The sequence below is a fragment of the Hordeum vulgare genome, chromosome 6H (genome assembly GCF_904849725.1).
Source record: "Hordeum vulgare subsp. vulgare chromosome 6H, MorexV3_pseudomolecules_assembly, whole genome shotgun sequence".
In the NCBI taxonomy this organism is placed as follows: domain Eukaryota; kingdom Viridiplantae; phylum Streptophyta; class Magnoliopsida; order Poales; family Poaceae; genus Hordeum; species Hordeum vulgare.
In genome coordinates, this window is record NC_058523.1 from 504,763,000 (window position 1) to 504,785,654 (window position 22,655).

Here is a 22,655-nt window from a genome sequence, read left to right on the forward strand (position 1 = left end):
AGGTCATGACGAGACCCTACGATTAAAGGCGGCTACGCGCCAGCAAAGGTACTGGATCGGAGTGCACGGCGGGTACCAACGTCGGCGGCCACGCCGCTGACCTCCCCCGGCTCTGATCCATCACCCTCACAGTGTCAGCCCGTCAAACTCCCACTCCATTACTGCACTCGGCGTGGGAACAGTGGAGGCGGCCGTACTGTCTGCCCATGACGAATCTCGCTGGACGATGTCGGACGTACCATACGTGTCCTGCGGCAACCTTACGTGAGAGCCTCATTGGCTAGCCGGCGGGTCCCACAGCCAGACGGGACCTCGCAGCCGGCGGGCCCCTCAAGCAACAAGACGAGACCCCCGTGGGCCCCTGGTCAGTCGGCAAGGCCGCCAGCCGGGTCCCACTCTTGTACCCTTTATCCATATTGTAGGCCGGTGGGTTCGTCTATAAAACCCCCTGCCCCCCCTCCATGCAGAGGGTCGGTCAACTTATCATACACACCAACCACATAGAAGAGGCAGAGTCGAGCCGGCTGCTCCTTGTTCCTCTTCCCTGATACAGCTCCAGGAGGAACTTGTAATCCCATCCATACACATCATACACTCCGGCAGGACTAGGGGTATTATCTCTACGGAGAGCCCCGAACCTGGGTACATCGTGTGTTCCATGCTTTTACCAACCTCGTCCCCAGCGCCCTCCGGTGTCACTTTGGTTCCTACCATCTTTAGCCTACCCATGGCTTATGTTGTGAGTATTCACCGACAAGCGGTAGTACCGCTCTCCGGGCGGTAGTAGTTTCTTACTACCGCTCCGTCGGACTTTTTGCGCATCCAAGCGGTGGTAGGGAACCCCGTCCGACTCGTCGTCTTTGGGGTACCCTGGGGTCATCCCCCCGACAAAAGAGGATAGTTATGCGATTTTCATGGCAATGATCATGTGTATATATGTATCACATCCATAAGCAAATAGGCTGACTCATGCCTGCACCTACTACTATTACTCCACTTAAAAAGCGCTTCTATGCTGACCTCCTATGTATTAAGTTCATGACAAACGGAGTAATGCTTGGAGAATGATGACATGATGTAGATAAAGTAAACTCAATCAATATGAATAAACCCCATCGTTTTATCCTTAGTGGCAACAACACAAAGACACATCTTGTCCCCTTCTGTCACTCGGATATAGAAACTCGTTAGGTTGAACCCACTACAACGCACCCCTCTCACTCAAGAAATACCAAACTACTTGGCCAAAGCAATTCAATAGATTGAAGAAAATTACGAAGCTATGATGATCATGCAAATAAGAATCATAATAATTTCAGAGAAGACTCAACTAATTTTCATGAATAATTTAAACATAAACCCACAATTCATCGGATCCCAACAAACGCACCATACAAAAGAATTGCATCGGATAGATCAAAGCGAAGATGCTATGACCATTGTATTGAAGATCAAGATATAGGTACTAACTACGGACCCCTAGGTCTGTGGTAAACTACTTACACATCATCATGAGGGCAGCAAGGTTGATGAAGTGGCTCTCCATGATCGATCCCCCTCTCGCAGGGTGCCGGAAGGAGCTCTAGATGGATTCACCGTGGAACAGAGCTTGCGGCCGCAAAAAAAGTGTTTCACGGTCGTCCTTAGGGATTTTAGAATATATGTGAATTTATAAGCCAGAGAACGTAGGTAGAGAGACCACCAGGAAGGGGCAAGCCACCGTTATGGACGTGATGCATATTCATCAATTGTGCAGGCATAGGCGGAGTGGAAAATATGAAGCCTTGTATATTAAAATGAAGGGAGTATACAGATATAGATTTAGGAAATGTAAAATACTAAGATATTGGGAATGCATAAAATCAAGTACGAAATCTGAAGGTCAGTATCCACATCCGATCACGTCCTCACACGTTTGAGGGTTTTGATGTCCGTCCGTAGTGTAGATGCTCTCATCTCCTCCCCGCAGCTCCGAGCCACCGTTACATCCCCTAGAACGTTCCAGCACGCACTCTCAGTTCTCATACCTCGTGAACGGCTCAGATCTTCACCCCCACACTGGCAACACATTTTCTCCAGCCACGTGTACCTGCCACAGAACGGGGCCTCCGAGGCACGGACCGCCAGGCTCCTCCAGCCTGGCACGCATCACGAGGGCGTCGTCCACGAAGCAAAACTCCCACATCACCATTATATTTATTTATATTTATATAAAACGAGCATTTTGTTTACTCCTCCTGATGTATAGTGGTACTCCTACCAGTACCAGTAACCGCTGCAGGTGGCGGCAGTAAAAGATCCAGCAAATATCCGATGGTTTCGGAGCGCCAGTGCGGCGGCGCGAGATAAAATCCGCCCCCCACCCCCACACGCGATTTCCCCCACTCTCCCCGTTTCCTCCCTCGATTTCTCCAAATCTTTTCTTCTCCTTCTCCACCAGCGATTAGTTTGTTGTTTCCGGCATCACTCCGCAATAAGCCGCCCCCGCCCCCGCCTCCGCCGCGCTGGCCCTCGTCGTTTCCTTCCCCAATTCCGCCGCCCCTCCCAGCCCGATATTTATTCCCTGCCTCGGCATCCATTTCAAGTTGGTAGATTTTTCCGGCTCGTCGTTGCTAGTGGTAATATCCGCGCTGGGATATTTCCCCTTTTGCTTTCTTGGCCGCGCGCGTCCAGCCCCCCCGGTGGCCTCCGGATCTTTCGATCGCCGCGAGCAGGCGGCTCAAGGTACCTTCTTGTTTTCCGATTCTGGCAGCTAGAAGAAGAAGAAGAAGAAGAAGAAGAAGAAGTTGTGTTGGGCGATGGAATGATTTCCTGGTTGGGATCTAACCGTTTGATTCTTTTTTCTTGTTTGGGATGCTCTGTCTTTGTCCCCCCTCTTTCAGATAGTTCGTGAATAGGACGGCTGCTAGGCAGGTTAGGTTCGTGATAGACGATGAAATCCGGGGAGGAAGTTAGTCAGGGTCAGCAAATGGACGGTTTTGTGGAGGAGAAAGCTGCTGGGGAGTCGAGGGATGGTCAGAAGATCGAGAGGAGCCCTTCTATCAATCTGAATTCCTTGCCTGCAATGGCCCCTGCCGCTGCGGAGATTGGTGTCTTGCACGGCGCAGCGGAGTCAGAGGCCAACGATGCAAGCACTCAGAAGGGAGATGAGTCCAGTGGCACTGATCAGAAGAAGGTCCCGAAGAATGAGGAAGTTGATGAAGGCGAAATTCAGGGCCGTGCAGACATGAAGAGCGACTCGGTTGACCCTTTGAACAGCGAGAACCATGCCGGGGAGAAGGATGCTTTGGTAACTGTGCCAGAAAATGAGGGGCGTGCGGATGGTGGCGATAATTATAAGGGAGTTCAAGTTCTCAGCATTGTCAAAAAGGATGAGCCTGAGGAAATTGTTGATTCTATTAATCCTGTAACGGTTGCGGAGTATAGAGAGGAGAAGGGCGCCACCAGTTCTACTTCTGCAATTACTGCGGTGCGAGCACCAGGCTCCCGGTCGTCTTGTTACCATGGTGTGACCAGGTAAGCTTGGTTTTGTGTTCCTATAATTGGTATTTGATCAGAGGAAAGAAACACAACAGTGTGCTTCACTATATTAACTAAACAAATTATTAGATAGAGCTGCTTACCAGACTTCATCGATTGTGCAGGCATAGGTGGAGTGGGAAATATGAAGCTCATTTGTGGGACAGTACTTGCAGAGTAGAAGGACGGAGAAGGAAAGGGAAGCAAGGTATGCGTCTTTTATTTGAAGCTATCTAATGGGCATTTATATACATTTTATCTCTGCGTCACGACCTATTTATAAAGTACGCATTTGTGATAGATGTGGTTTATGCTTATAGCCCCGTTGTCGGGGGTCCATTGTAGAGTGTGTGGCTAGGTCTAGGGCATCATGCGTGCATGTGAGGGCCACAGCCCATGCGTAGGCATAAAAACACGAGAGATAAATAGGTAGATAACTCTTTACTTTCCCCATTGATGGAGACCTTGCTATATGGAGTACAAAGAAAATTTGTGATGTAAAATTCGGCTGGTTAATAGTTAAATAAATAGTACTAGGACAGAGTAGGATGTATAGTTTCATTAGCTCCGGAGGTATCATAAATGCTAGTTGTCAATATATAGTTCAAAGTAAAAAAAAGGAAGATTGTGTCTCGCGTGTTTATTTCCTATGTTAAAATAATGCTAGTTTACCGGCGGTTTCTCTGCAACGTATCTTTTTATCTGTAGTTTCTGTGTCAGCAAGGTAGCACTGTGTTGTTTCTGCATGTCACAAAATTTTATATTTGTCCAAGTTTATCATTTGTATCATCATGCCTTTTTTGCTTTATCTGATTCACTACACTTGGTAGTTAGTACTCCCTTCGTTCCTAAATATTTGTCTTTTTAAAGATTCAACTACGGACTACATAAGGAGCAAGGTAGCACTGTGTCGTTTCTGCATGTCACAAAATTTTATATTGGTCCAAGTTTATCATTTGTATCATCATGCCTTTTTTGCTTTATCTGATTCACTACACTTGGTAGTTAGTACTCCCTCCGTTCCTAAATATTTGTCTTTTTAAAGATTCAACTACGGACTACATATGGAGCAAAATGAGTGAACTTACACTCTAAATTATGTCTATATACATCCGTATGTAGTTCGTAGTGAAATCTCTAAAAAGACAAATATTTAGGAACGGAGGGAGTAGTGCTGACATAGTGACGTTACATTCTTGAGCTGCATTAATGTTATCCTTTATTTATCCAATCTCCAGCAAAGAGTACCGACTCAACATAGGTCTGTTGCAACTTCTAACTCTACTCTTAAGCAATACACGAGGATCTCTCTCAAATTGTTAAGAATGTCAAAACAATTTGTTATTTCCCTCAACAGGTATAAACAAAGAGACATAGCTTTGAGAGGAATTGTATCCATGAGTAGACTTTCTTGTTTTGGTTTAAGTGAACACTAAGCATCCATGTAGTGTTGTTTGAGATCCTAGCGTCACTGCGCCATGCAGAGCCACCTATTCAATTTGGCTATCTCTTATTTGACATGAGGATAAATATATTGATAAGTCGGCAACGTTACATTCTTGCTGAGTACATGGTATGGGCGACACCTAGAAACAAACCGGACTAGAATGCAAAGAAAATTTAGCAGTCAGATGCGCTGCCAAGTTGGTTTCTCGCTTTACAAAGGTAATATCAAAATCACCAAGCACCATAGTGAGCTCCTGAATTTGCATGAGGACAGGAAGAATCATGGTCCTATTGGTCAACCTGGACTTCCATAAGTTTACCGGAAGAATTTGCATTATGCATTATGATTTTAGGAATTAGGAGTGCTTATTTGGTAACATATAATTCTGGGGTTTTGTGTCCCATAAGGCCGCACTTCTAAAACTCAAACCGAACAATTAGCCGGTCAAATGACCAGTTCACTGATTTGCTGGTCAGAGATCAGTTTAATGGTTGAACCATCGGGCATAAGAATTTCTTTAGCGTATCTTTTAATTAGGAAGCAATTGCTGATCATGTCAAGTAGTAATAGTTGTAACAAGATAATATACAAACTATCTTGCCTCCTAACTAAAAATTAATTCAGCTGTTTTTCTCTTTGCATGATCCACTCCTGTGATCTTAACTGGTTCTGGTACTACTGTGCTACCCTGTCCCTCTCTGTTCTGGCTTTTAAATCTATGTCTTGGACGTTATCTCTTAAAGAGTATCACTCCCTCCGATCCATAACAAGTGTTGTGGTTTACTATGGATCGGAGGGAGTACATACTTAGCTTTTCTTGAATTGTTTCAAAGCAGGCAGAACATTTGATTGCCATAAGTTTGATGTATATCATGTTAACCTTTTCTTGTAGATCTGTTATTTCCTGTTTCTGTAAGATATACTGTTATATTATAGATATGTTTGACTTCTGATTGGTTACTGATGGTTTCTTGCAATGGTGTTCCAATATGGCGGTGCTTCAGTTTATTTAGGTGAGCATTATTTATATAAATCATGACATTATGTCTTTAGATATTCTCAAGTACAAAAAGTGCTAGGCATTAATTGTGCATTTTGCCACCGCCTAGCACCTATCTTGCCTAAGCGCATGCCTAGCATGATTAAACGCTTGGCGATTTGGTGTTCTGTTGTAGCCTAGTGCCAAAGAATCTGTGCTTAGGATCTGATTGTTTTCTCTCCAAATTTTCTACTATGCAGGAAGTTATGATACTGAGCAAAAAGCTGCCAGGGCATATGATGTTGCAGCTCTTAAATACTGGGGACTAAATACAAAGCTGAACTTTTCGGTAAATCTTTCTTGCTTGTTTTTGCTTCCACTGATATAGTTATGGACAAGCGGATCTCATGAGTCAATACTATTCCAGATTTCAGAATATGAAAAGGAACTGGCGGACATACAAGACATGTCTCCAGAGGAATGTGTGACATACTTGCGAAGGTATGTCAAGGGTATATTAATTCAGACTCTTCAGATCGATGTTCCCGTGAGAGGATGAATTTAATAACAAATTCATTTGTCCTGCAGGAGGAGCAGCTGCTTCTCAAGAGGGGCTTCTATTTACAGAGGAGTTACAAGGTGGGCTCTCCTTTTCATTCTGTTCAGCTTGTTCAAAAAAGCTGCCTTTTCCTCTTCAAAACTGCCCAAAACTCACATGTAACCATGTCCCTATGACAGGAGGCAGAAAGATGGTCGATGGCAGGCCCGCATAGGACTGATTGCTGGAACTAGAGACATTTACCTTGGAACTTTCAGTACGATGCACATCCCTTGTTCTGGCCCCTTTCAACTCTCATCAATAGTTCCCATTTTCTTAACTGAAAAACAGTGTATCCCAATTCAATTTCCTGAAGATATGTTTTCGTGTTTGAACTAGAAACCGAGGAAGAAGCTGCAGAAGCATATGATATTGCTGCCATTGAGATACGTGGGAAAAACGCGGTGACCAACTTTGACCGAAGCAACTACATGGACAGGGGCATGCATTGTATAGAAGGGGCAGGGTTGAAGCTGCTTGCAACGAAGCCAGAATGATTTGATATCGTATATTGAACAGATTTGGTAAGCCATATTTTGGGGCTTAGTGGTACATACAAGATAGAAGAACTGGTCGCAGCCTGTCAGTATTTGCTGCTGTATGATTCTTCAGATTATATATAGTTCTTCCAGAGAGAATTTCAGTCATTTAGCAAGCTTTGTGTCCAGGACAAGATTTTGACCATGTATTACTGTTATAGTTTTTGTAGGCTAGACTTGCACTGGAAGATGTTGCTTCATTTCACATGTCTAAGACGGAGAATATGTTTTCCTTCTAAGTTTTGATGCTTGGTTTAATGAAATATTCAAGTGTATATATCCATTTGCCTTTATTTTTAAAATTCATTTGCTGGTGCCGCAATACATGTTGCTTGGATAAATATTCTGACTGAGGGTTAAAAATTTCAAACAAATTTCAGTGAATTTTTTAAAAAATTGCATATTTCAGTGGGGTCTGAAATATTTTTAACCCCAAAATTTCGATAAAGATTCAAACTGATTTCAAAATAAATTAAAATTATGTTACTCCCTCCGTTTTTAAATACAGGTCCATTTAGAGATTTCACTAGGGGACTACATACGAAACAAAATGAGTAAATCTGCACTCTAAAGCATGTCTATATACATTTATATGTAGTCTTCTAGTGAAACCTTTAAAAAGACTTATATTTAGAAACTAATGGAGTATATTTCATTAAAATTTAAAATCTCAAAATCCAAAATTATTTCTTAAATTTTGCATATTTCAGTGACGTCAAAAATTATTGTGTTCCCGAAATAAAAAAAATTGCTGTTGAAGCATACAAATCTCAGTCATCCCTAAATCGTTGAAGACATGAACATATTTCGAAATGGTCCAAACTCATACAGCCATCCAAAGCCAGAACCTATTTACAACATTTCATAACTGTTCAGCTACGTAATATCAAATCTAAATATGATTCTCTAGAATTCATCCCTCAATCTGGTCTGATCAACTCCTACATAAAAGGCACTGAAGGAGAAATCACACAAAATGCAGGACTAAATATAGTAATAAGCTAAAAAGAACTAGCAGCACATCAGGTGAACATACATTGTGTCACCTGATGCCTGAACAGAAGAGCTTTCCAGAATCAGTAATTCGGGTGGAAGAATGGATTCACATCCCTAGCTTCCAGTTCTCGTTCGGCCCTCGCTCTCCTTTCCACCTCTACCTCCTCCAAAATAGAGCGCCTCGCGTTTGTAGTCTTAAACTGTGAGTGAAAATTAGAATAATGCCAAAGATTAATCCGCATGAACATATTGTATTGTTGGATTGAATAACAAAAAGATTGTAAACGCGAAATTGGAAACATCTACGATGTGATCAAGAACGATGTTAGTTGTAAAAGAAAAAAAGAGACTAAGTTGGGGCACTTATTTCCACTTTCTTTATTCTATAAAATACTGAATGCATGACATTTCAACTAAAACACTTGTAGAAACTGCGGTACTACCTCCCTTTATCAGGTCACTTGCTACCTTTGGGAATTGTATTCTCTAGACCACATACTAATAAATGGTTATTAGAAATAGACAAAAGGAGCGGTATGCAATGGAAAACTTAATGTGGAAGTTATGTTACAATGGAACATGTATTTTATGAACAAATTTTGAATGTTCGCTATACTCAGGAATGGATAAAACACTTGCTGCAAGTTTAGTGTTAACTATTGAGCTTAACAAGCCAACTTAACTGGGCGAGTGGACGTATATTTTAAACCCACCACAAGCCTATAAAACATTAAACCTACCAGCGGTCACTTTTCTGTAAAGAGTAGCTTACGGTATTGACAAAAACAATCTATTGTTTAGATGTGACATAGGTCATTTTGATGATGGTCATTCTATGATCCAAATCTGAAGGTTCATAGGATAACCATGACATATCTAGAGAATCGGATAACCATGACATATCTAGAGAATTGGATAACCATGTGACATCTAACATGCAGTATAGAATTCTCGCCACTTAATACTCAAATTCTGTAATCAGTAATCACATTATCATGCACTAAAAAATCAACAGTAATCGCTGAGGACGTATCACCGGTAACGCTTCTCACTGCACAAAGAACTGCTGGCCACATTCACAAACAAGTATTGTAAAATTTACATAAGATGTATACCGTACCTTGTTAACGAGAGTCTCAAATGCTTTAGATCCATTTTGTTCAATGTATTTCTGTGCAGCTGAAATTACATCGTCGGGTTTATCTGAATTTTCCTTTTTTGGAATATACCAGATGTTTACAACTTGCTGGTTCACAATCATTGGCCGCACAAAATGCTCATAAACATGCGCTGCACCGTTAAAGTAGGGCAAGACCAACCAGCAATTGAAAAACAGTTTTCCGTAAGACCAAAAAGGGAGCCTGCAAAGCACAAACATTAGTCTGTAGTAACTAATAAGCATATCCATTCATCTCATGATGTACTTGCAATAAATCTATCCCCAACCATGAAGTATGAAGATAGTAGCAAATCACAAATTATACTACCAAAGCAGAGAAGGTACAGGGCAAAGGAAATTATTTAAAGAACATGATATATCTTCCGATCGTTCTTTCAAGAAATCGCAGCTCACAGAAAAGGTTTCACAGGTCATCATTGCAATAAGACCCACACTCTTACAATCCCACTAGAATAGACAGTATCATAGTAACGAGGAAGTACTGAAGGATTTACAAAACAAGAAATTCAATGAGATAGGGAACTGCTTTTTACCATTCAATTACTGCAGCAAAGGTGAGCTCGAACAGAGTGATAAACGAGTACAACACCCAGTAAGTGAGCCATTGCTGATCATCTATAGGAGATTTTGTTTCTATTGCTCGAACAGACGCATACCTGCAAATGTGTCAATGAGAGTCTTAAGAAGGGAAAAAAGCAATTGTGGCAAAATGGAAGGATAAGTATAAGTTCGTATCTGTTTAACGAGAATACATTTACTTACAGAGGATAAGCGAGTGAAACTATGGGCCTGCAAAAAAAAATAAAAGCACCTCAGTACTAATACAGGATGAGAACTGTCCTGATATCCACAAATAAACTGCATTAGCTGCTTTCCCAACTTACAGCACCCAAGCAAGTGCAACTTAGCTAATGGAAATAACACTAACTAGCGCTCAAATGTTCTCGCATTTGACAATGATAATCTAGCCATATTCTGCAGATGGCACATATGACATAGCTATGTCACACATGTTCCATATAAATATAACGTGTATCCTGATTATGGTAGCACAGTGTGGGAATATTCCAGTCTCAGGGAACCTCATCAGAGGACAGGGTGTTCTGGTAGGTTATGCAAACGATGGAAAATCATAAACGCTAAACAGCGAGCCCCGCTGGAAAATACTTGGCAAATAAGCTGAGCAACGAATCTATATAATCTAGGCTGGAAGACACTGGTCGGTGGTCACGTATGATGAAATCCTAAGCTGGAAGTCTATTTCACCCCATCAATGTTCTGAAGGTCCTTTCAGAGCTTCGTTGACAGCCCTGATAAATCAGTCCCCTGTTAAATTGTCTTGGTATGACGTGATGCCTGACGAACCAAAAACCCTGAACCCTGCCATGAATTTATTTGCCCGAATCCGACCACATATGCAAACTTTCCCCACCACATACACTAACAATCGAAGTTCCGACCACAAACCACTGAGGATTTGAAGATTTGGGGGCGAGACTGTGAGCCACACCACAGCCCGCGGCCCAGAAACCACGGCCGCGACTCGCGCACGCTCTCCCTCAGCCGGCCATCACGGCACAGCGCACAAACGACCACCCAGAGCGAAACAGCGCCACCCCGCACGCCATTGCTGCCAAGAACACGAAACTAATCCGTCCAAGGATAGGGAGGAGCATGAACCAGATCAGGGAGAGAAGCGGTACCCGGCGAGAACATCCAGGTTGCTGACGAGCACCTTGAGGAAAGATCCGGACCCCATTTGCCCAGCAATCCGCTCTCCCGAAGCTGCGAATCTGAGGAGTTGAAGCGGCAGTAAATCGCAGGGGGTCGCCGATTTATTTCCGCCGCCCGGTTTGGTTAGGAAGGAGGCCACCAACCTTTTCTTGCGTTCCTTCCTCTGGTTTCTTCAGCCGAACCTTTCCTTCTGCCGACCCACGCTTTCTTGTTGCCTTGTGTGTGTTTTTGCTTAGTGGACCTGACGACCTTCGAGTGAGCAGCGCGCAGGACGCGTGGACCCAGATCTAGTTGCGCGTTCGCGGGGAATTGTTTTTTTACTTTGCTGCTTTGCAATCTTTTTTCTTTCCTGCTTCTCCTAAATACTTTTTTCTTTCCTGCCAACCATTTTAGGGTCTTTGAAAAAGAAACAGAAGGAAAGATGGATCACCCATGAGTGTCCCTGACGTCGGAAGTTCTCAAATTCCGGCCGGGGAGCTTGCTCCGGCGAGGCGCGCGGCTTGTGATGTTCGATGACGACGGGGCGGGCGGTGGACTCGCGCGTGGCCCTCGAGGGAGGTACATGGGTTGTTTTTCCGTGTCGCGAGGCTTGGGTTGGTGCGACGCACTGCACGGGGTTCGGTCGGGCACGACGCGAATCTTGAGGAGGCCGTTGGTCGATATCGTGGTGTGTTGCGGTTATCCCACCCCTCTTGTGATTCCCCTTCCCCAACCCTGTCGTTCTCTTCGAGCTTTCACTTAGATCCAGTCGAGTGTGCGGTGCCAGAGCTCGATCTCGATGTCGAGGCGGGAGGATCAAATGGTCGAGTTGGCTGGGGCGATGCAGAGAGGCTCGTACGACTACGGGGAAAAAGTCCAAAATAAACCCTGAACTCGTAGACCCTAGCTAAATCGAACCCTCAACTCCTAATCCCGGTAATCAACACTCTCAACTCTCAAATCCCGATCCAATATGAACCGTCCAATCGTTTTGAATAGGGAAACGCTGACGTGGCTTAATAAACCGGGATTCATCTGTCAGGTGGACCAGTTGACCGTTGCGCGCGCGGGTGGTATATATCCCGATCCAAATTGATTGGGGAATTCCTCAGCACAGTTAGGGTTAGCTCGACGGCGGCGAGGGAGAGAGGAGTGGGGATTTTGTGCGGCGGCGATGGCGGCGCCGGCGGCGGCGGACACTGCGATGCCGTGGTCATCACGCGGTTCTTCTGCTCATGGATTCCAGCGAGCGTCGGGAAGGAGGGACACAGATGCGAGGTCGCCGGTGCGCTACTGGGAGGACCCTATGGCGTACGAGCCGGCGAAGTTGTGCCACTGCACTCCCTGTGTTTTGACTCTCCTGACTAAATTAACATAGTTCAAAAATTAGGACCAATTAAATTTTTTGTGAGTGCTTGTGATGCTCGATGTGATTGTCATTGGCTTGCTTGTTTGCTTGCGTTTTAAATCACAAAACTTCCTCATACTCTATAGACTCGTCTCCTTGGCCCCAAGTCCTTGCCCAATGACCATCTCATGTGTATAGGACCTAAAAATAGTTATATCAAATATTATTTTGACCAAAAAGAATTTATTTAATTTAGGCTTTCAAAACCCCCTGAGTTGGGATTTTTACTGCAAGTCCTCAAATTAGGAAAGTTGTTTTGCTCCAAATATTTTATTTAAATCCCATTATGAAAAAGACTTTCCAAAACCAAAAAATTATTATTTTAAAAGTTATTTCACTATTTTATTTAAATACCTTTTTCCGAGGCTAGAATTGGTCTTTTATGAAGGAAAATTATTTTCTTCCTTTCAAAATATTTTAGAAAATTTACGGAAACTCAGCGGAAATATATATTCCATATATAGGAGTTTCAACACATGGTCATGTTCAAAATATTGGACAAAACCCTTGAAAACCCTTTCTACCTATTTTAAGCTTTTGAAATATTTCTACAAGAAATATTCTCAATAAACTCCAAGAAAATTATAGTAAGTCACACATGATATATGTGATGATCTTGCCAAGTTTCATCTTGATCCAAGTTGTTTTGGTTCACCTAAATATTCCAAAACCCTATCTGTTCTGAACCAAATTTGAGCAACTCTACATTGCGAGGTGTCTCCAATTGTGCTCAAATTTTGTGGACATGTTATGATAGTCTAACTATGCATCCACACCAGGTGGTGTATCAAGGGGATCAGATGAACTCGTCTCAAGCTCCTCAAAACCACTCCTGCTGATTTCTGTAATTGGGAAACTTTACATTATAAAGTTTCTCCAATTGATCCCAAACTTTTTGGGAATTCTCTAATACTGAAATAAGGCCACCACACCAAGTGGTGCATTAGTGGGAGTTAATTTGCATGAAATTATCTACATAAAGCCATTTCTGCCTATTTCTAGGGTTTTTTCAAGTCTACGCTGGAAACTTTCTCCAATAAATCTCAAATTTGGTGTCCAACATCATTTTTACCTATCATAGGAACCTATTAAATCTCAGGGTCATTGGACCCCCCTAGGTGCCCCTGGACATCATCAAACACCTTCTGCCATAAACTAGAGGACAAGCAAAGTTGGTCATAAGTTATTCTCCTTGCACCAAGATTTTTACCAAGACTTTTGCTAGCCCTCTACCACCTCGAGTAACTCTGCCATGGCCCCTGATCAATTATTGGAGGGTAACTCCCTCTCTTTACCTCTCCTTTTTACCATGGCAACACCTCTTTTACCCCTCTTTCATTATTTCTATTCATGAAAATGCCCCCAAATCTTTCCACAACACCTCTAGTGTGCTAATGAACCATTTCAAACAAAGATATATCATGCTCATGTGGAAAGATCAGCTCTTCTAAAACTTGATTTTTGGGAGAAAGGTAGCCTTGAACTACAAGTGCTAGCTACACTCCTCTCCCCGAGCTGGAACTTGGTAGTCTTGAAGTTGTTGCATAGCCTAGGCTACTAGACATGGTTTCATCTCAAGTTCCCCCGTGTAAAAACCCTTTTTGCTAGCCCCAAGTTCGCTGCTGCAAACTTAACCGGAGATGAAACCCATCCTACACTGCCCCATATGAGACCGAAATCCCCCATCACTCTCTTCCGTGCATGCCTTGCATGTTGGACATCATTTACTGACCATAAGGGTACTATGGACAAGAGTGGGGTGGTGACCACTCTGCTGGCATGTAGAAATGGCGCCCTATCGCTTGCACTTGTCCACTAGCTCGTGGCAGGCTTTGGAAAGTTGCCGACGCGCGCCACAGAGCCTCCCTCAACCTCCCAGGCTCCTCCTAAACACCAAGAAGCAGCCAAGACGGCTCTAGTATGTGTGATCCCCGCGCTAGAGCGCATCCAAGGCCACCGAGCTGCCCCCTTCAGCGCCCCCTTCATTTGGCCTTCCTCGAGCCCCCTCTTGCCCCCTTCACTCCCTCTCCTTCCCAGGAACCTCCCTCACTACCCCCCCTCATCCTTTCCTCCGCTCCATCCTCATCCATGGCCGAAACCCGTCGCCGCGGACTTGGCAAAAATTTGCTCAGTCCGACCCCTTCCTCCCCTCTGGGACGCATCGAGACCCCCCCTGTGACGCCACAAGCCCCACTCGTGCTCCTTTATTTTGCTCCGGTGACCATGGCACTGATACGTCTCAAACGTATCTATAATTTTTTATGGTTTCATGCTGTTATCTTGTCAACTTTGGATGTTTTATATACCTTTTATATCTTTTTTGGGACTAACTTATTAATTCAGTGCTAAGTGCCAGTTCCTGTTTTTCTGTGTTTTTGACTCTTTTCAGATCTGATTTTTGAACGGAGTCCAAACGGAATCGAATCCCTGAAATGAATTGTTCCGGAATAGAAGAAGATCGGGGGACTAGAGGGCCAAGGCAGGAGGCCCACAAGGAGCCCACAAGCCTTGTAGCCGCGGCTAGGGGGGGTCGCGGCTACCAGGCTTGTGCCCCCTGGAGCTCCCCTGCCCTAGCTCTTTCGCCTATATATTCCCTAAAATCCCAGAAAAAATCAGGGCGTCCACGAAACCACTTTTCCGCCGCCGCAAGCTTCCGTTTCCGCGAGATCCCATCTGGAGACCCTTCCCGGTGCCCTGCCGGAGGGGACTTTGGAGCTGGAGGGCTTCTACATCAACATCATTGCCTCTCCAATGACTCGTGAGTAGTCTACCTCAGACCTACGGGTCCATAGTTAGTATCTAGATGGCTTCTTCTCTCTCTTGGATCTTCAATACAAAGTTCTCCATGATCTTCATGGAGATCTATCCGATGTAATCCTCTTTGGCAGTGTGTTTGTCGAGATCCGATCAATTGTGGATTTGTGATCAGATTATCTATGAATTATATTTGGGTCTTTGCTGATTTCTTATATGCATGATTTGATATCCTTGTAAGTCCCTCCGAGTCTTGGGTTTTGTTTGGCCAACTAAATCTATGATTCTTGCAATAGGAGAAGTGCTTGGTTTTGGGTTCATACCGGATGGTGACCTTTCCCAGTGACAGAAGGGGCAGCAAGGCACGCATCGTGTTGTTTCCATCAAGGGTAACAAGATGGGCTTTCATCATAGATTTGAGATTGTCCATCTACATCATGTCATCTTGCTTAAGGCGTTACTTTGTTCTTATGAACTCAATACACTAGATGCATGTTGGATAGCGGTCGACGTGTGGAGTAATAGTAGTAGATGCAGAAAGTATTGGTCTACTTGTTTTGGACGTGATGCCTATATGTATGATCATTGGCATAGATAACGTCATGACTTTGCGCGGTTCTATCAATTGCTCGACAACAATTCGTTCACCCACCATCTACTTGCTTTCATGAGAGAAGCTACTAGTGAACACTACGGCCCCCGGGTCTACTCACAATTATCATCTCAGCTTTTACTTTTACTTTGCTTTGTTTACTTTTTGCTTTCAGTTCTCACTTTGCAAACAATCTATAAGGGATTGACAACCCCTTCATAGCGTTGGGTGCAAGCTCTTTGTGTTTGTGCAGGTACTTGTGACTTGACGCGATCCTCCTACTGGATTGATACCTTGGTTCTCAAACTGAGGGAAATACTTACCGTCGCTGTGCTACATCACCCTTTCCTCTTCAAGGGAACACCAACGCAAGGCTCCAAGGTCACGGGGGAATCCTTTGCATACTTGCCAAGGAAATCCCTATAGGCGTAGCCAGCAGCAGAAGGATTTCTGGCACCGTTGCCGGGGAGGAAGATCAAGTCAAGAACTCATCCAAGTAGGTGTCGCAAACTCATCTCTTGCATTTACTTTGTTTGCCAGTTGCCTCTCGTTTTACTCTCCCCCACTTCACCAATTTGCCTCTTTCGTTCACCTTTTCGTTCGCCCTTTTCTCGCTTGCTCTTAGTTCGCTTGTGTGCTATGTGCCTTCAATATGCTTGCATCTTCGCTTGCTGAAAATCTAGTGATATGGATCCTCATCCACTTGCTAATCTCTATAAGAGATCCAATTGCTAGTGAGTTAAGTGCACTTGACTATCTTTATGGAGTTTTGCTTGAGATGCGTGAATCGGAAAATTGCGAGGAAGAAATTTATGAAGTGATTCATGAGGGCTCCTTGGATGAAAAGCATGATTGCAATGGTTCCACTATAAATTCTATTAGTGACAATCATGCTAAAAATATGCAAAACCCTAAGCTTGGGGATGCTAGTTTTGCTATGTCCACTACTTGTTGCAATGATATTTGCAATAATATTGAAAGTGGGTTTGGAGAAGTCATGACTTTAGTTGATGATAATCCCACTATTTTTTAAGAGCGTCAACTTTGCATGCATGTCGATCATGAAAAGAATATCCTTTGTGATAGCTATTTTATTGAATTTTATTATGATCCCACATGTAATTGCTATGAGAGAGGAAAATATTGTGGTAGAAACTTTCATGTTACCAAATTACCTCTCGTTATGTGGAGATTGTTATCGTCTCTTTCTTCTTCCTTGCATATGGCAACTATAGGTTGTCTTGACAATCTGTTTTCCTATAAAATGCTTATGCATAGGGAGTATGTTAGACTTAGATGTGATTTTCACATGCTTTATGATGCTCTCGTTGTGCTTCAATTCTTGTCTTTTGTGTGAGCATCATTGAATTATCAATGCCTAGCTAAGGGCGTTAAACAATAGCGCTTGTTGGGAGGCAACCCAATGAATTTATCTTTTTCTTTCTGTTTTGTTGCGTCCACGCTTTCACAATTCTATTGTGATTGTGTTTTTTGTGTTTCTTTTGCATTTGTGCCAAGTAAAACCGTTATGATTAGTCTTGGGGATGATCGTTTGATCATGCTGGAAAAGACGGAAACTTTCTGCTCACGAAAAGAATTTTCATTTTTTTCTGTGAGAGATTTTGAGTTGATTCTTTGTGCTGCTAATTTCTACGCAAATTCTGCAGACTGTCGTAATTTTTCAGAATTTGTGAAGTAACAGAAGTATACGAAGCATACAGATTTCTACAGACTGGTCTGCTGTTAACATATTCTGTTTTGTTGAGTTGGTTGCTTATTTTGATGAAACTATGGATAGTATCGGGGGGTATTAGCCATGGAAGATTGAAAATACAGTAACCCAACATCAACGTAAGTAGAATTTAAGTTTGCTACAGTACCTAAGGAAGTGGTGATTTGCTTTCTTATACTAATGATATCACAAGTTTCTGTTTAAGTTTCGTGTTGTGAAGTTTTCAAGTTTTGGGTGAAGTTTTTATGGACAAAGAGATAAAGAGTGGAAAGAGCTCAAGCTTGGGGATGCCCAAGGCACTCCAAATTGATTCAAGGATGCCGAAAAAGCCTAAGCTTGGGGATGCCCCGGGAAGGCATCCCCTCTTTCGTCTTCAATCCATCGGTAACGTTACTTGGGGCTATATTTTTATTCACCACATGTTATGTGTTTTGCTTGGAGCGTCTTGTATCGTAGGAGTCTTTTATTTTTGTTGTGTCACAATCTTCCTTGCTTCACACCTAGAGAGAGAGACATGCACTCACCGTGATTTTGTCGAGCTTCACTTATATCCTTTGGTTAGGCAATTCAGCTCACATGTGTTTCACTTATATCTTTTGAGCTAGTTGATTTTGCTCTGTGTGCTTCACTTTTATCTTTTGGAGCACGAAAGTGCGTGGCGTGGTAGTTGATCTATGCTATGAAAGTAGTCTCAAAAGGGGTAGTTATCCAAAGGGATATGAAAACTTCCACCTTCATGTGCATTGAGTAGTTAGAGAAGTTTGATTCATTTCAATTAGTTTTGAGTTGTGGTTGTGGTAATATTGAAGTTATACTAGTAAGGTGTTGTGGATATAGAAATACTTGTGTTGAAGTTAGTAATTCCCGTAGCATGCACGTATGGTGAACCGCTATGTGATGAAGTCTGAGCATGATTAGTTTATTGATTGTCATCCTTTGTGTGGCGGTCGGGATCGCGCGATGGTTTATACCTACCAACCCTTCCCCTAGGAGTATGCATTGAATGCTTTGTTTCGATTACTACTAAAACTTTTGCAACAAGTATATGAGTTATTCATGACTAATGTTGAGTCCATGGTTTAGATGCACTTTCACCTTCCACCATCACTATCTTCTTTAGTGACGTGCAACTTTCGCCGGTGCATAAAACCACCATTAGCCTCCCTCAAAACAGCCACCATACCTACCTACTATGGCATTTTCAAAGCCATTCTGAGATATATTTCCATGCAACTACCACCATGACATGTGCCACAGCTTCTACATTGCCATTGCATGATCATAAGATAGCTAGCATGATGTTTCCATTGATGTCTATGCCATGCTAGATCATTGTCACGGTACACTACCAAAGGCATTTCATATAGAGTCATCATTGCTCTAAGTTTTGAGTTGTAAGTGTGATGATCATCATTGATGGAGCATTGTCCCATGTGAGGAAATAAAAGAGGCCAGCGAAGCCCATTTACAAAAAGAGGCCAAAGATGCCCACAAAAAAACAGGCCAAAGAGCCCACCAAAAAAATGAGAGAAAAAGAGAGAAGGGACAATGCTACTATCTTTCCACACTTGTGCTTATTAAGCACCATGATCTTCATGATTGAGAGTCTCTCATTTTTTCACCACCATATAGCTAGTGGGAAATTTTCATTATATAACTTGGCTTGTATATTCCAATGATGGGCTTCCTCAAAATTGCCTTAGGTCTTCGTGAGCAAGCAAGTTGAATGCACACCCACTAGTTTTCTTTAAGAGCTTTCACATACTCTTAGCTCTAGTGCATCATTTGTACGGCAATCCCTACTCATTCACATTGATATCTACTGATGAGCATCTCCATAGCTCATTGATATGCCTAGTAAATGTGACCATCTTCTCCTTGTTTGCCTTGCAACCTCCACCATACTCCATTCCACTTATAGTGCTAAAACCATGGCTCACGCTCATGTATTGCGTGAGAGTTGAAAAAGTTTGAGAAAGTAAAGGTGTGAAAACAATTACTTGGTCAATACCGAGGTTGTGCATGATTTAAATTCGTTGTGCAAGGATGATAGAGCATAGCCATACTATATGATTTTGTAGGGATACCTTTCTTTTGGCCTTGTTATTTTGAAAGTTCATGATTACCTTGCTAGTTTGCTTGAAGTATTATTGTCTCCACATCAATAGCAAACTATTGTTTTGAATCTAACGGATCTGAACATTCACGTCACATAAGAGGAGTTACAAAGGACATCTATGCTAGGTAGCATGAAAGCATCAAAAATTCATTCTTTATCACTTCCCTACTCGAGGACGAGCAGGAGTTAAGCTTGGGGATGCTTGATACGTCTCAAACGTATCTATAATTTTTGATAGTTTCATGTTGTTATCTTGCCAATTTTGGATGTTTTATATACCTTTTATATCTTTTTTGGGACTAACTTATTAATTCAGTGCCAGGTGCCAGTTCGTGTTTTTTCTGTGTTTTTGACTCTTTTCAGAACTGATTTTGGAACGGAGTCCAAACGGAATAAAATCCCCGAAATGAATTTTTCCGGAACAGAAGAAGATCGGGGGACTTGAGGGCCAAGGCAGGAGGCCCACAGGGAGCCCACAAGCCCTGTAGCCGCGGCCAAGGGGGCCCGCGGCTACCAGGCTTGTGGCCCCCTAGAGCTCCCCTGCCCTAGCTCTTTCGCCTATATATTCCCTGAAATCCCAGAAAAAATCAGGGCGTCCATGAAACCACTTTTCCGCCGCCGCAAGCTTCCGTTTCCGCGAGATCTCATCTGGAGACCATTCCTGGTGCCCTGTCGGAGGGGACTTTGGAGCTGGAGGGCTTCTACATCAACATCATTGCCTCTCCAATGACTCGTGAGTTGTCTACTTCAGACCTACGGGTCCGTAGTTAGTAGCTAGATGGCTTCTTCTCTCTCTTGGATCTTCAATACAAAGTTCTACATGATCTTCATGGAGATCTATCCGATGTAATCCTCTTTGGCGGTGTGTTTGTCGAGATCCGATGAATTGTGGATTTGTGATCAGATTATCTATGAATTATATTTGAGTCTTTGCTGATTTCTTATATGCATGATTTGATATCCTTGTAAGTCTCTCCGAGTCTTGGGTTTTGTTTGGCCAACTAGATCTATGATTCTTGCAATGGGAGAAGTGCTTGGTTTTGGGTTCATACCGGGCGGTGACCTTTCCGAGTGACAGAAGGGGCAGCAAGGCACGCATCATGTTGTTGCCATCAAGGGTAACAAGATGGGATTTCATCATAGATTTGAGATTGTCCATCTACATCATGTCATCTTGCTTAAGGTGTTACTCTGTTCTTATGAACTCAATACACTAGATGCATGCTGGATAGCGGTCGACGTGTGGAGTAATAGTAGTAGATGCAGAAAGTATCGGTCTACTTATTTTGGACGTGATGCTTATATGTATGATCATTGCCATAGATAATGTCATGACTTTGCGCGGTTCTATCAATTGCTCGACAGTAATTCGTTAACCCACCGTTTACTTGCTTTCATGAGAGAAGCCACTAGTGAATACTACGCCCCCCGGGTCTACTCACAATTATCATCTCAATTTTACTTTTACTTTGCTTTGTTTACTTTTTTCTTTCAGTTCTCACTTTGCAAACAATCTATAAGGGATCGACAACCCCTTCATAGCGTTGGGTGCAAGCTCTTTGTGTTTGTGCAGGTACTTTTGACTTGACGCGATCCTCCTACTGGGTTGATACCTTGGTTCTCAAACTGAGGGAAATACTTAGCGCCGTTGTGCTACATCACCCTTTCCTCTTCAAGGGAACACCAATGCAAGGCTCCAAGGCCGCGGGGGAATCCTTTGCATACTTGCCAAGGAAATCCCTATAGGCGTAGCCAGCAGCAGGCACCCTACCCACCTCGGTCATCGCCGTCCATTGCCACGGACGATGTCGCACTCCTCCTCGTCTTTCCTGAGCCCTAAGGGCCCTCTATGTGGGCCTGTGGTCGAACCGCCAAATATGGTGGCTGGTGGCGCCGCCAGCCAGCACCGGAGTCCCTGCCTCTACGGTGGCAGGAGCTTGAAGATGGCCCCGTCAGCTGATTGGACCCGCCCGTCGGTTGGCCAGTGGGGCTGACGGGTGGGCCATGCCCCGTTAAGTGGAGGTTCGAGCCGTGATACGTCTCCAACGTATCTACTTTTCCAAACTCTTTTGCCCTTGTTTTGGACTCTAATTTGCATGGTTTCAATGGAACTAACCCGAACTGACGTTGTTTTCAGCGGAATTGCCTTCGTGTTATTTTTGTGCACAAATAAAAGTTCTCGGGTTGACCTGAAAATTTACGAAGAATGTTTTTGGAATTAATAAAAAATATTGGCAAAAGAATCAACCGAAGAGAGATCACCACCTAGCCACAAGCCCGCACGACACCCCCCTAGGGCGTGCCCCCTGGCTTTTGGGCCCATGTGGCTTCGCCGACCTTGCTTCCACTTCTATATATTCCTATTCGATGAGAAAAAAAATCAGAGAAAAGAGTTCATCGCATTTTACGATATGGAGCCGCCGCCACCTCCTGTTCTTCCTCGGGAGGGCATATATGGAGTCTAATTTGGGCTCCGGAGAGGGGAAATCGATGCTATCATCATCACCAACCATCCTTCATCACCAATTTCATGATGCTCTCCATCGTTCGTGAGTAATTCCATCATAGGCTTGCTGGACGGTGATGGGTTGGATGAGATCTATCATGTAATCGAGTTAGTTTTCTTAGGGTTTGATCCCTAGTATCCATTATGTTCTAAGATTGATGTTGCTACGACTTTGCTATGCTTAATGCTTGTCACTAGGGCCCGAGTGCCATGATTTCAGATCTGAACCTATTATATATGTTTTCATGAATATACATGTGTTCTTAATCCTATATTGCAAGTTATAGACACCTATTATGAGTTATGATCCGCATCCCCAGGGTGACAATAAGTGGGATTCTTTCCGGTGATTACCGTAGTTTGAGGAGTTCATGTATTCACTAAGTGCTAATGCTTTGGTCCAGTTCTCTATTAAAAGGAAGCCTTAATATACCTTAGTTTCCATTAGGATCCCACAACCACGGGAGGGTAGGAAAAAATATGCCATGCAAGTTCTTTTCCATAAGCACGTATGGCTATATATGGAATACATGCCTACATTACATTGATGAATTGGAGCTAGTTTTGTATCAC

The 22,655-nt window shown here is 43.4% G+C and overlaps 2 protein-coding genes across 3 annotated transcripts; one reads left to right on the forward strand and one right to left on the reverse strand.

Moving 5' to 3' along the window:
- Positions 1-2,365: 2,365 nt before the first annotated feature.
- On the forward strand, positions 2,366-7,359 carry LOC123401724 (AP2-like ethylene-responsive transcription factor BBM2). The gene is made up of 9 exons (XM_045095580.1): positions 2,366-2,724; positions 2,883-3,516; positions 3,645-3,727; positions 5,971-5,979; positions 6,206-6,294; positions 6,373-6,446; positions 6,534-6,584; positions 6,684-6,760; positions 6,883-7,359. The coding sequence occupies exons 2-9, from the start codon at positions 2,933-2,935 to the stop codon at positions 7,038-7,040; spliced, it is 1,125 nt and encodes a 374-aa protein (XP_044951515.1). The 5' UTR covers positions 2,366-2,724; positions 2,883-2,932; the 3' UTR covers positions 7,041-7,359.
- Positions 7,360-7,863: 504 nt separating this feature from the next.
- Positions 7,864-11,234, reverse strand: LOC123403061 (HVA22-like protein a). Of its 2 annotated transcripts, XM_045097034.1 has the most exons (6): positions 11,136-11,234; positions 10,962-11,051; positions 10,021-10,047; positions 9,792-9,914; positions 9,199-9,439; positions 7,864-8,278 (listed from the first exon to the last, which is right to left on the reverse strand). In XM_045097034.1, exons 2-6 carry the CDS (start codon positions 11,015-11,017, stop codon positions 8,159-8,161), a joined length of 567 nt encoding a protein of 188 aa, XP_044952969.1. In that variant the 5' UTR covers positions 11,018-11,051; positions 11,136-11,234; the 3' UTR covers positions 7,864-8,158. The 2 variants fall into 2 exon arrangements, with proteins under 2 accessions (XP_044952969.1, XP_044952968.1); XM_045097033.1 differs by having other exon boundaries at positions 10,962-11,192.
- Between the last annotated feature and the right edge of the window lie 11,421 nt (positions 11,235-22,655).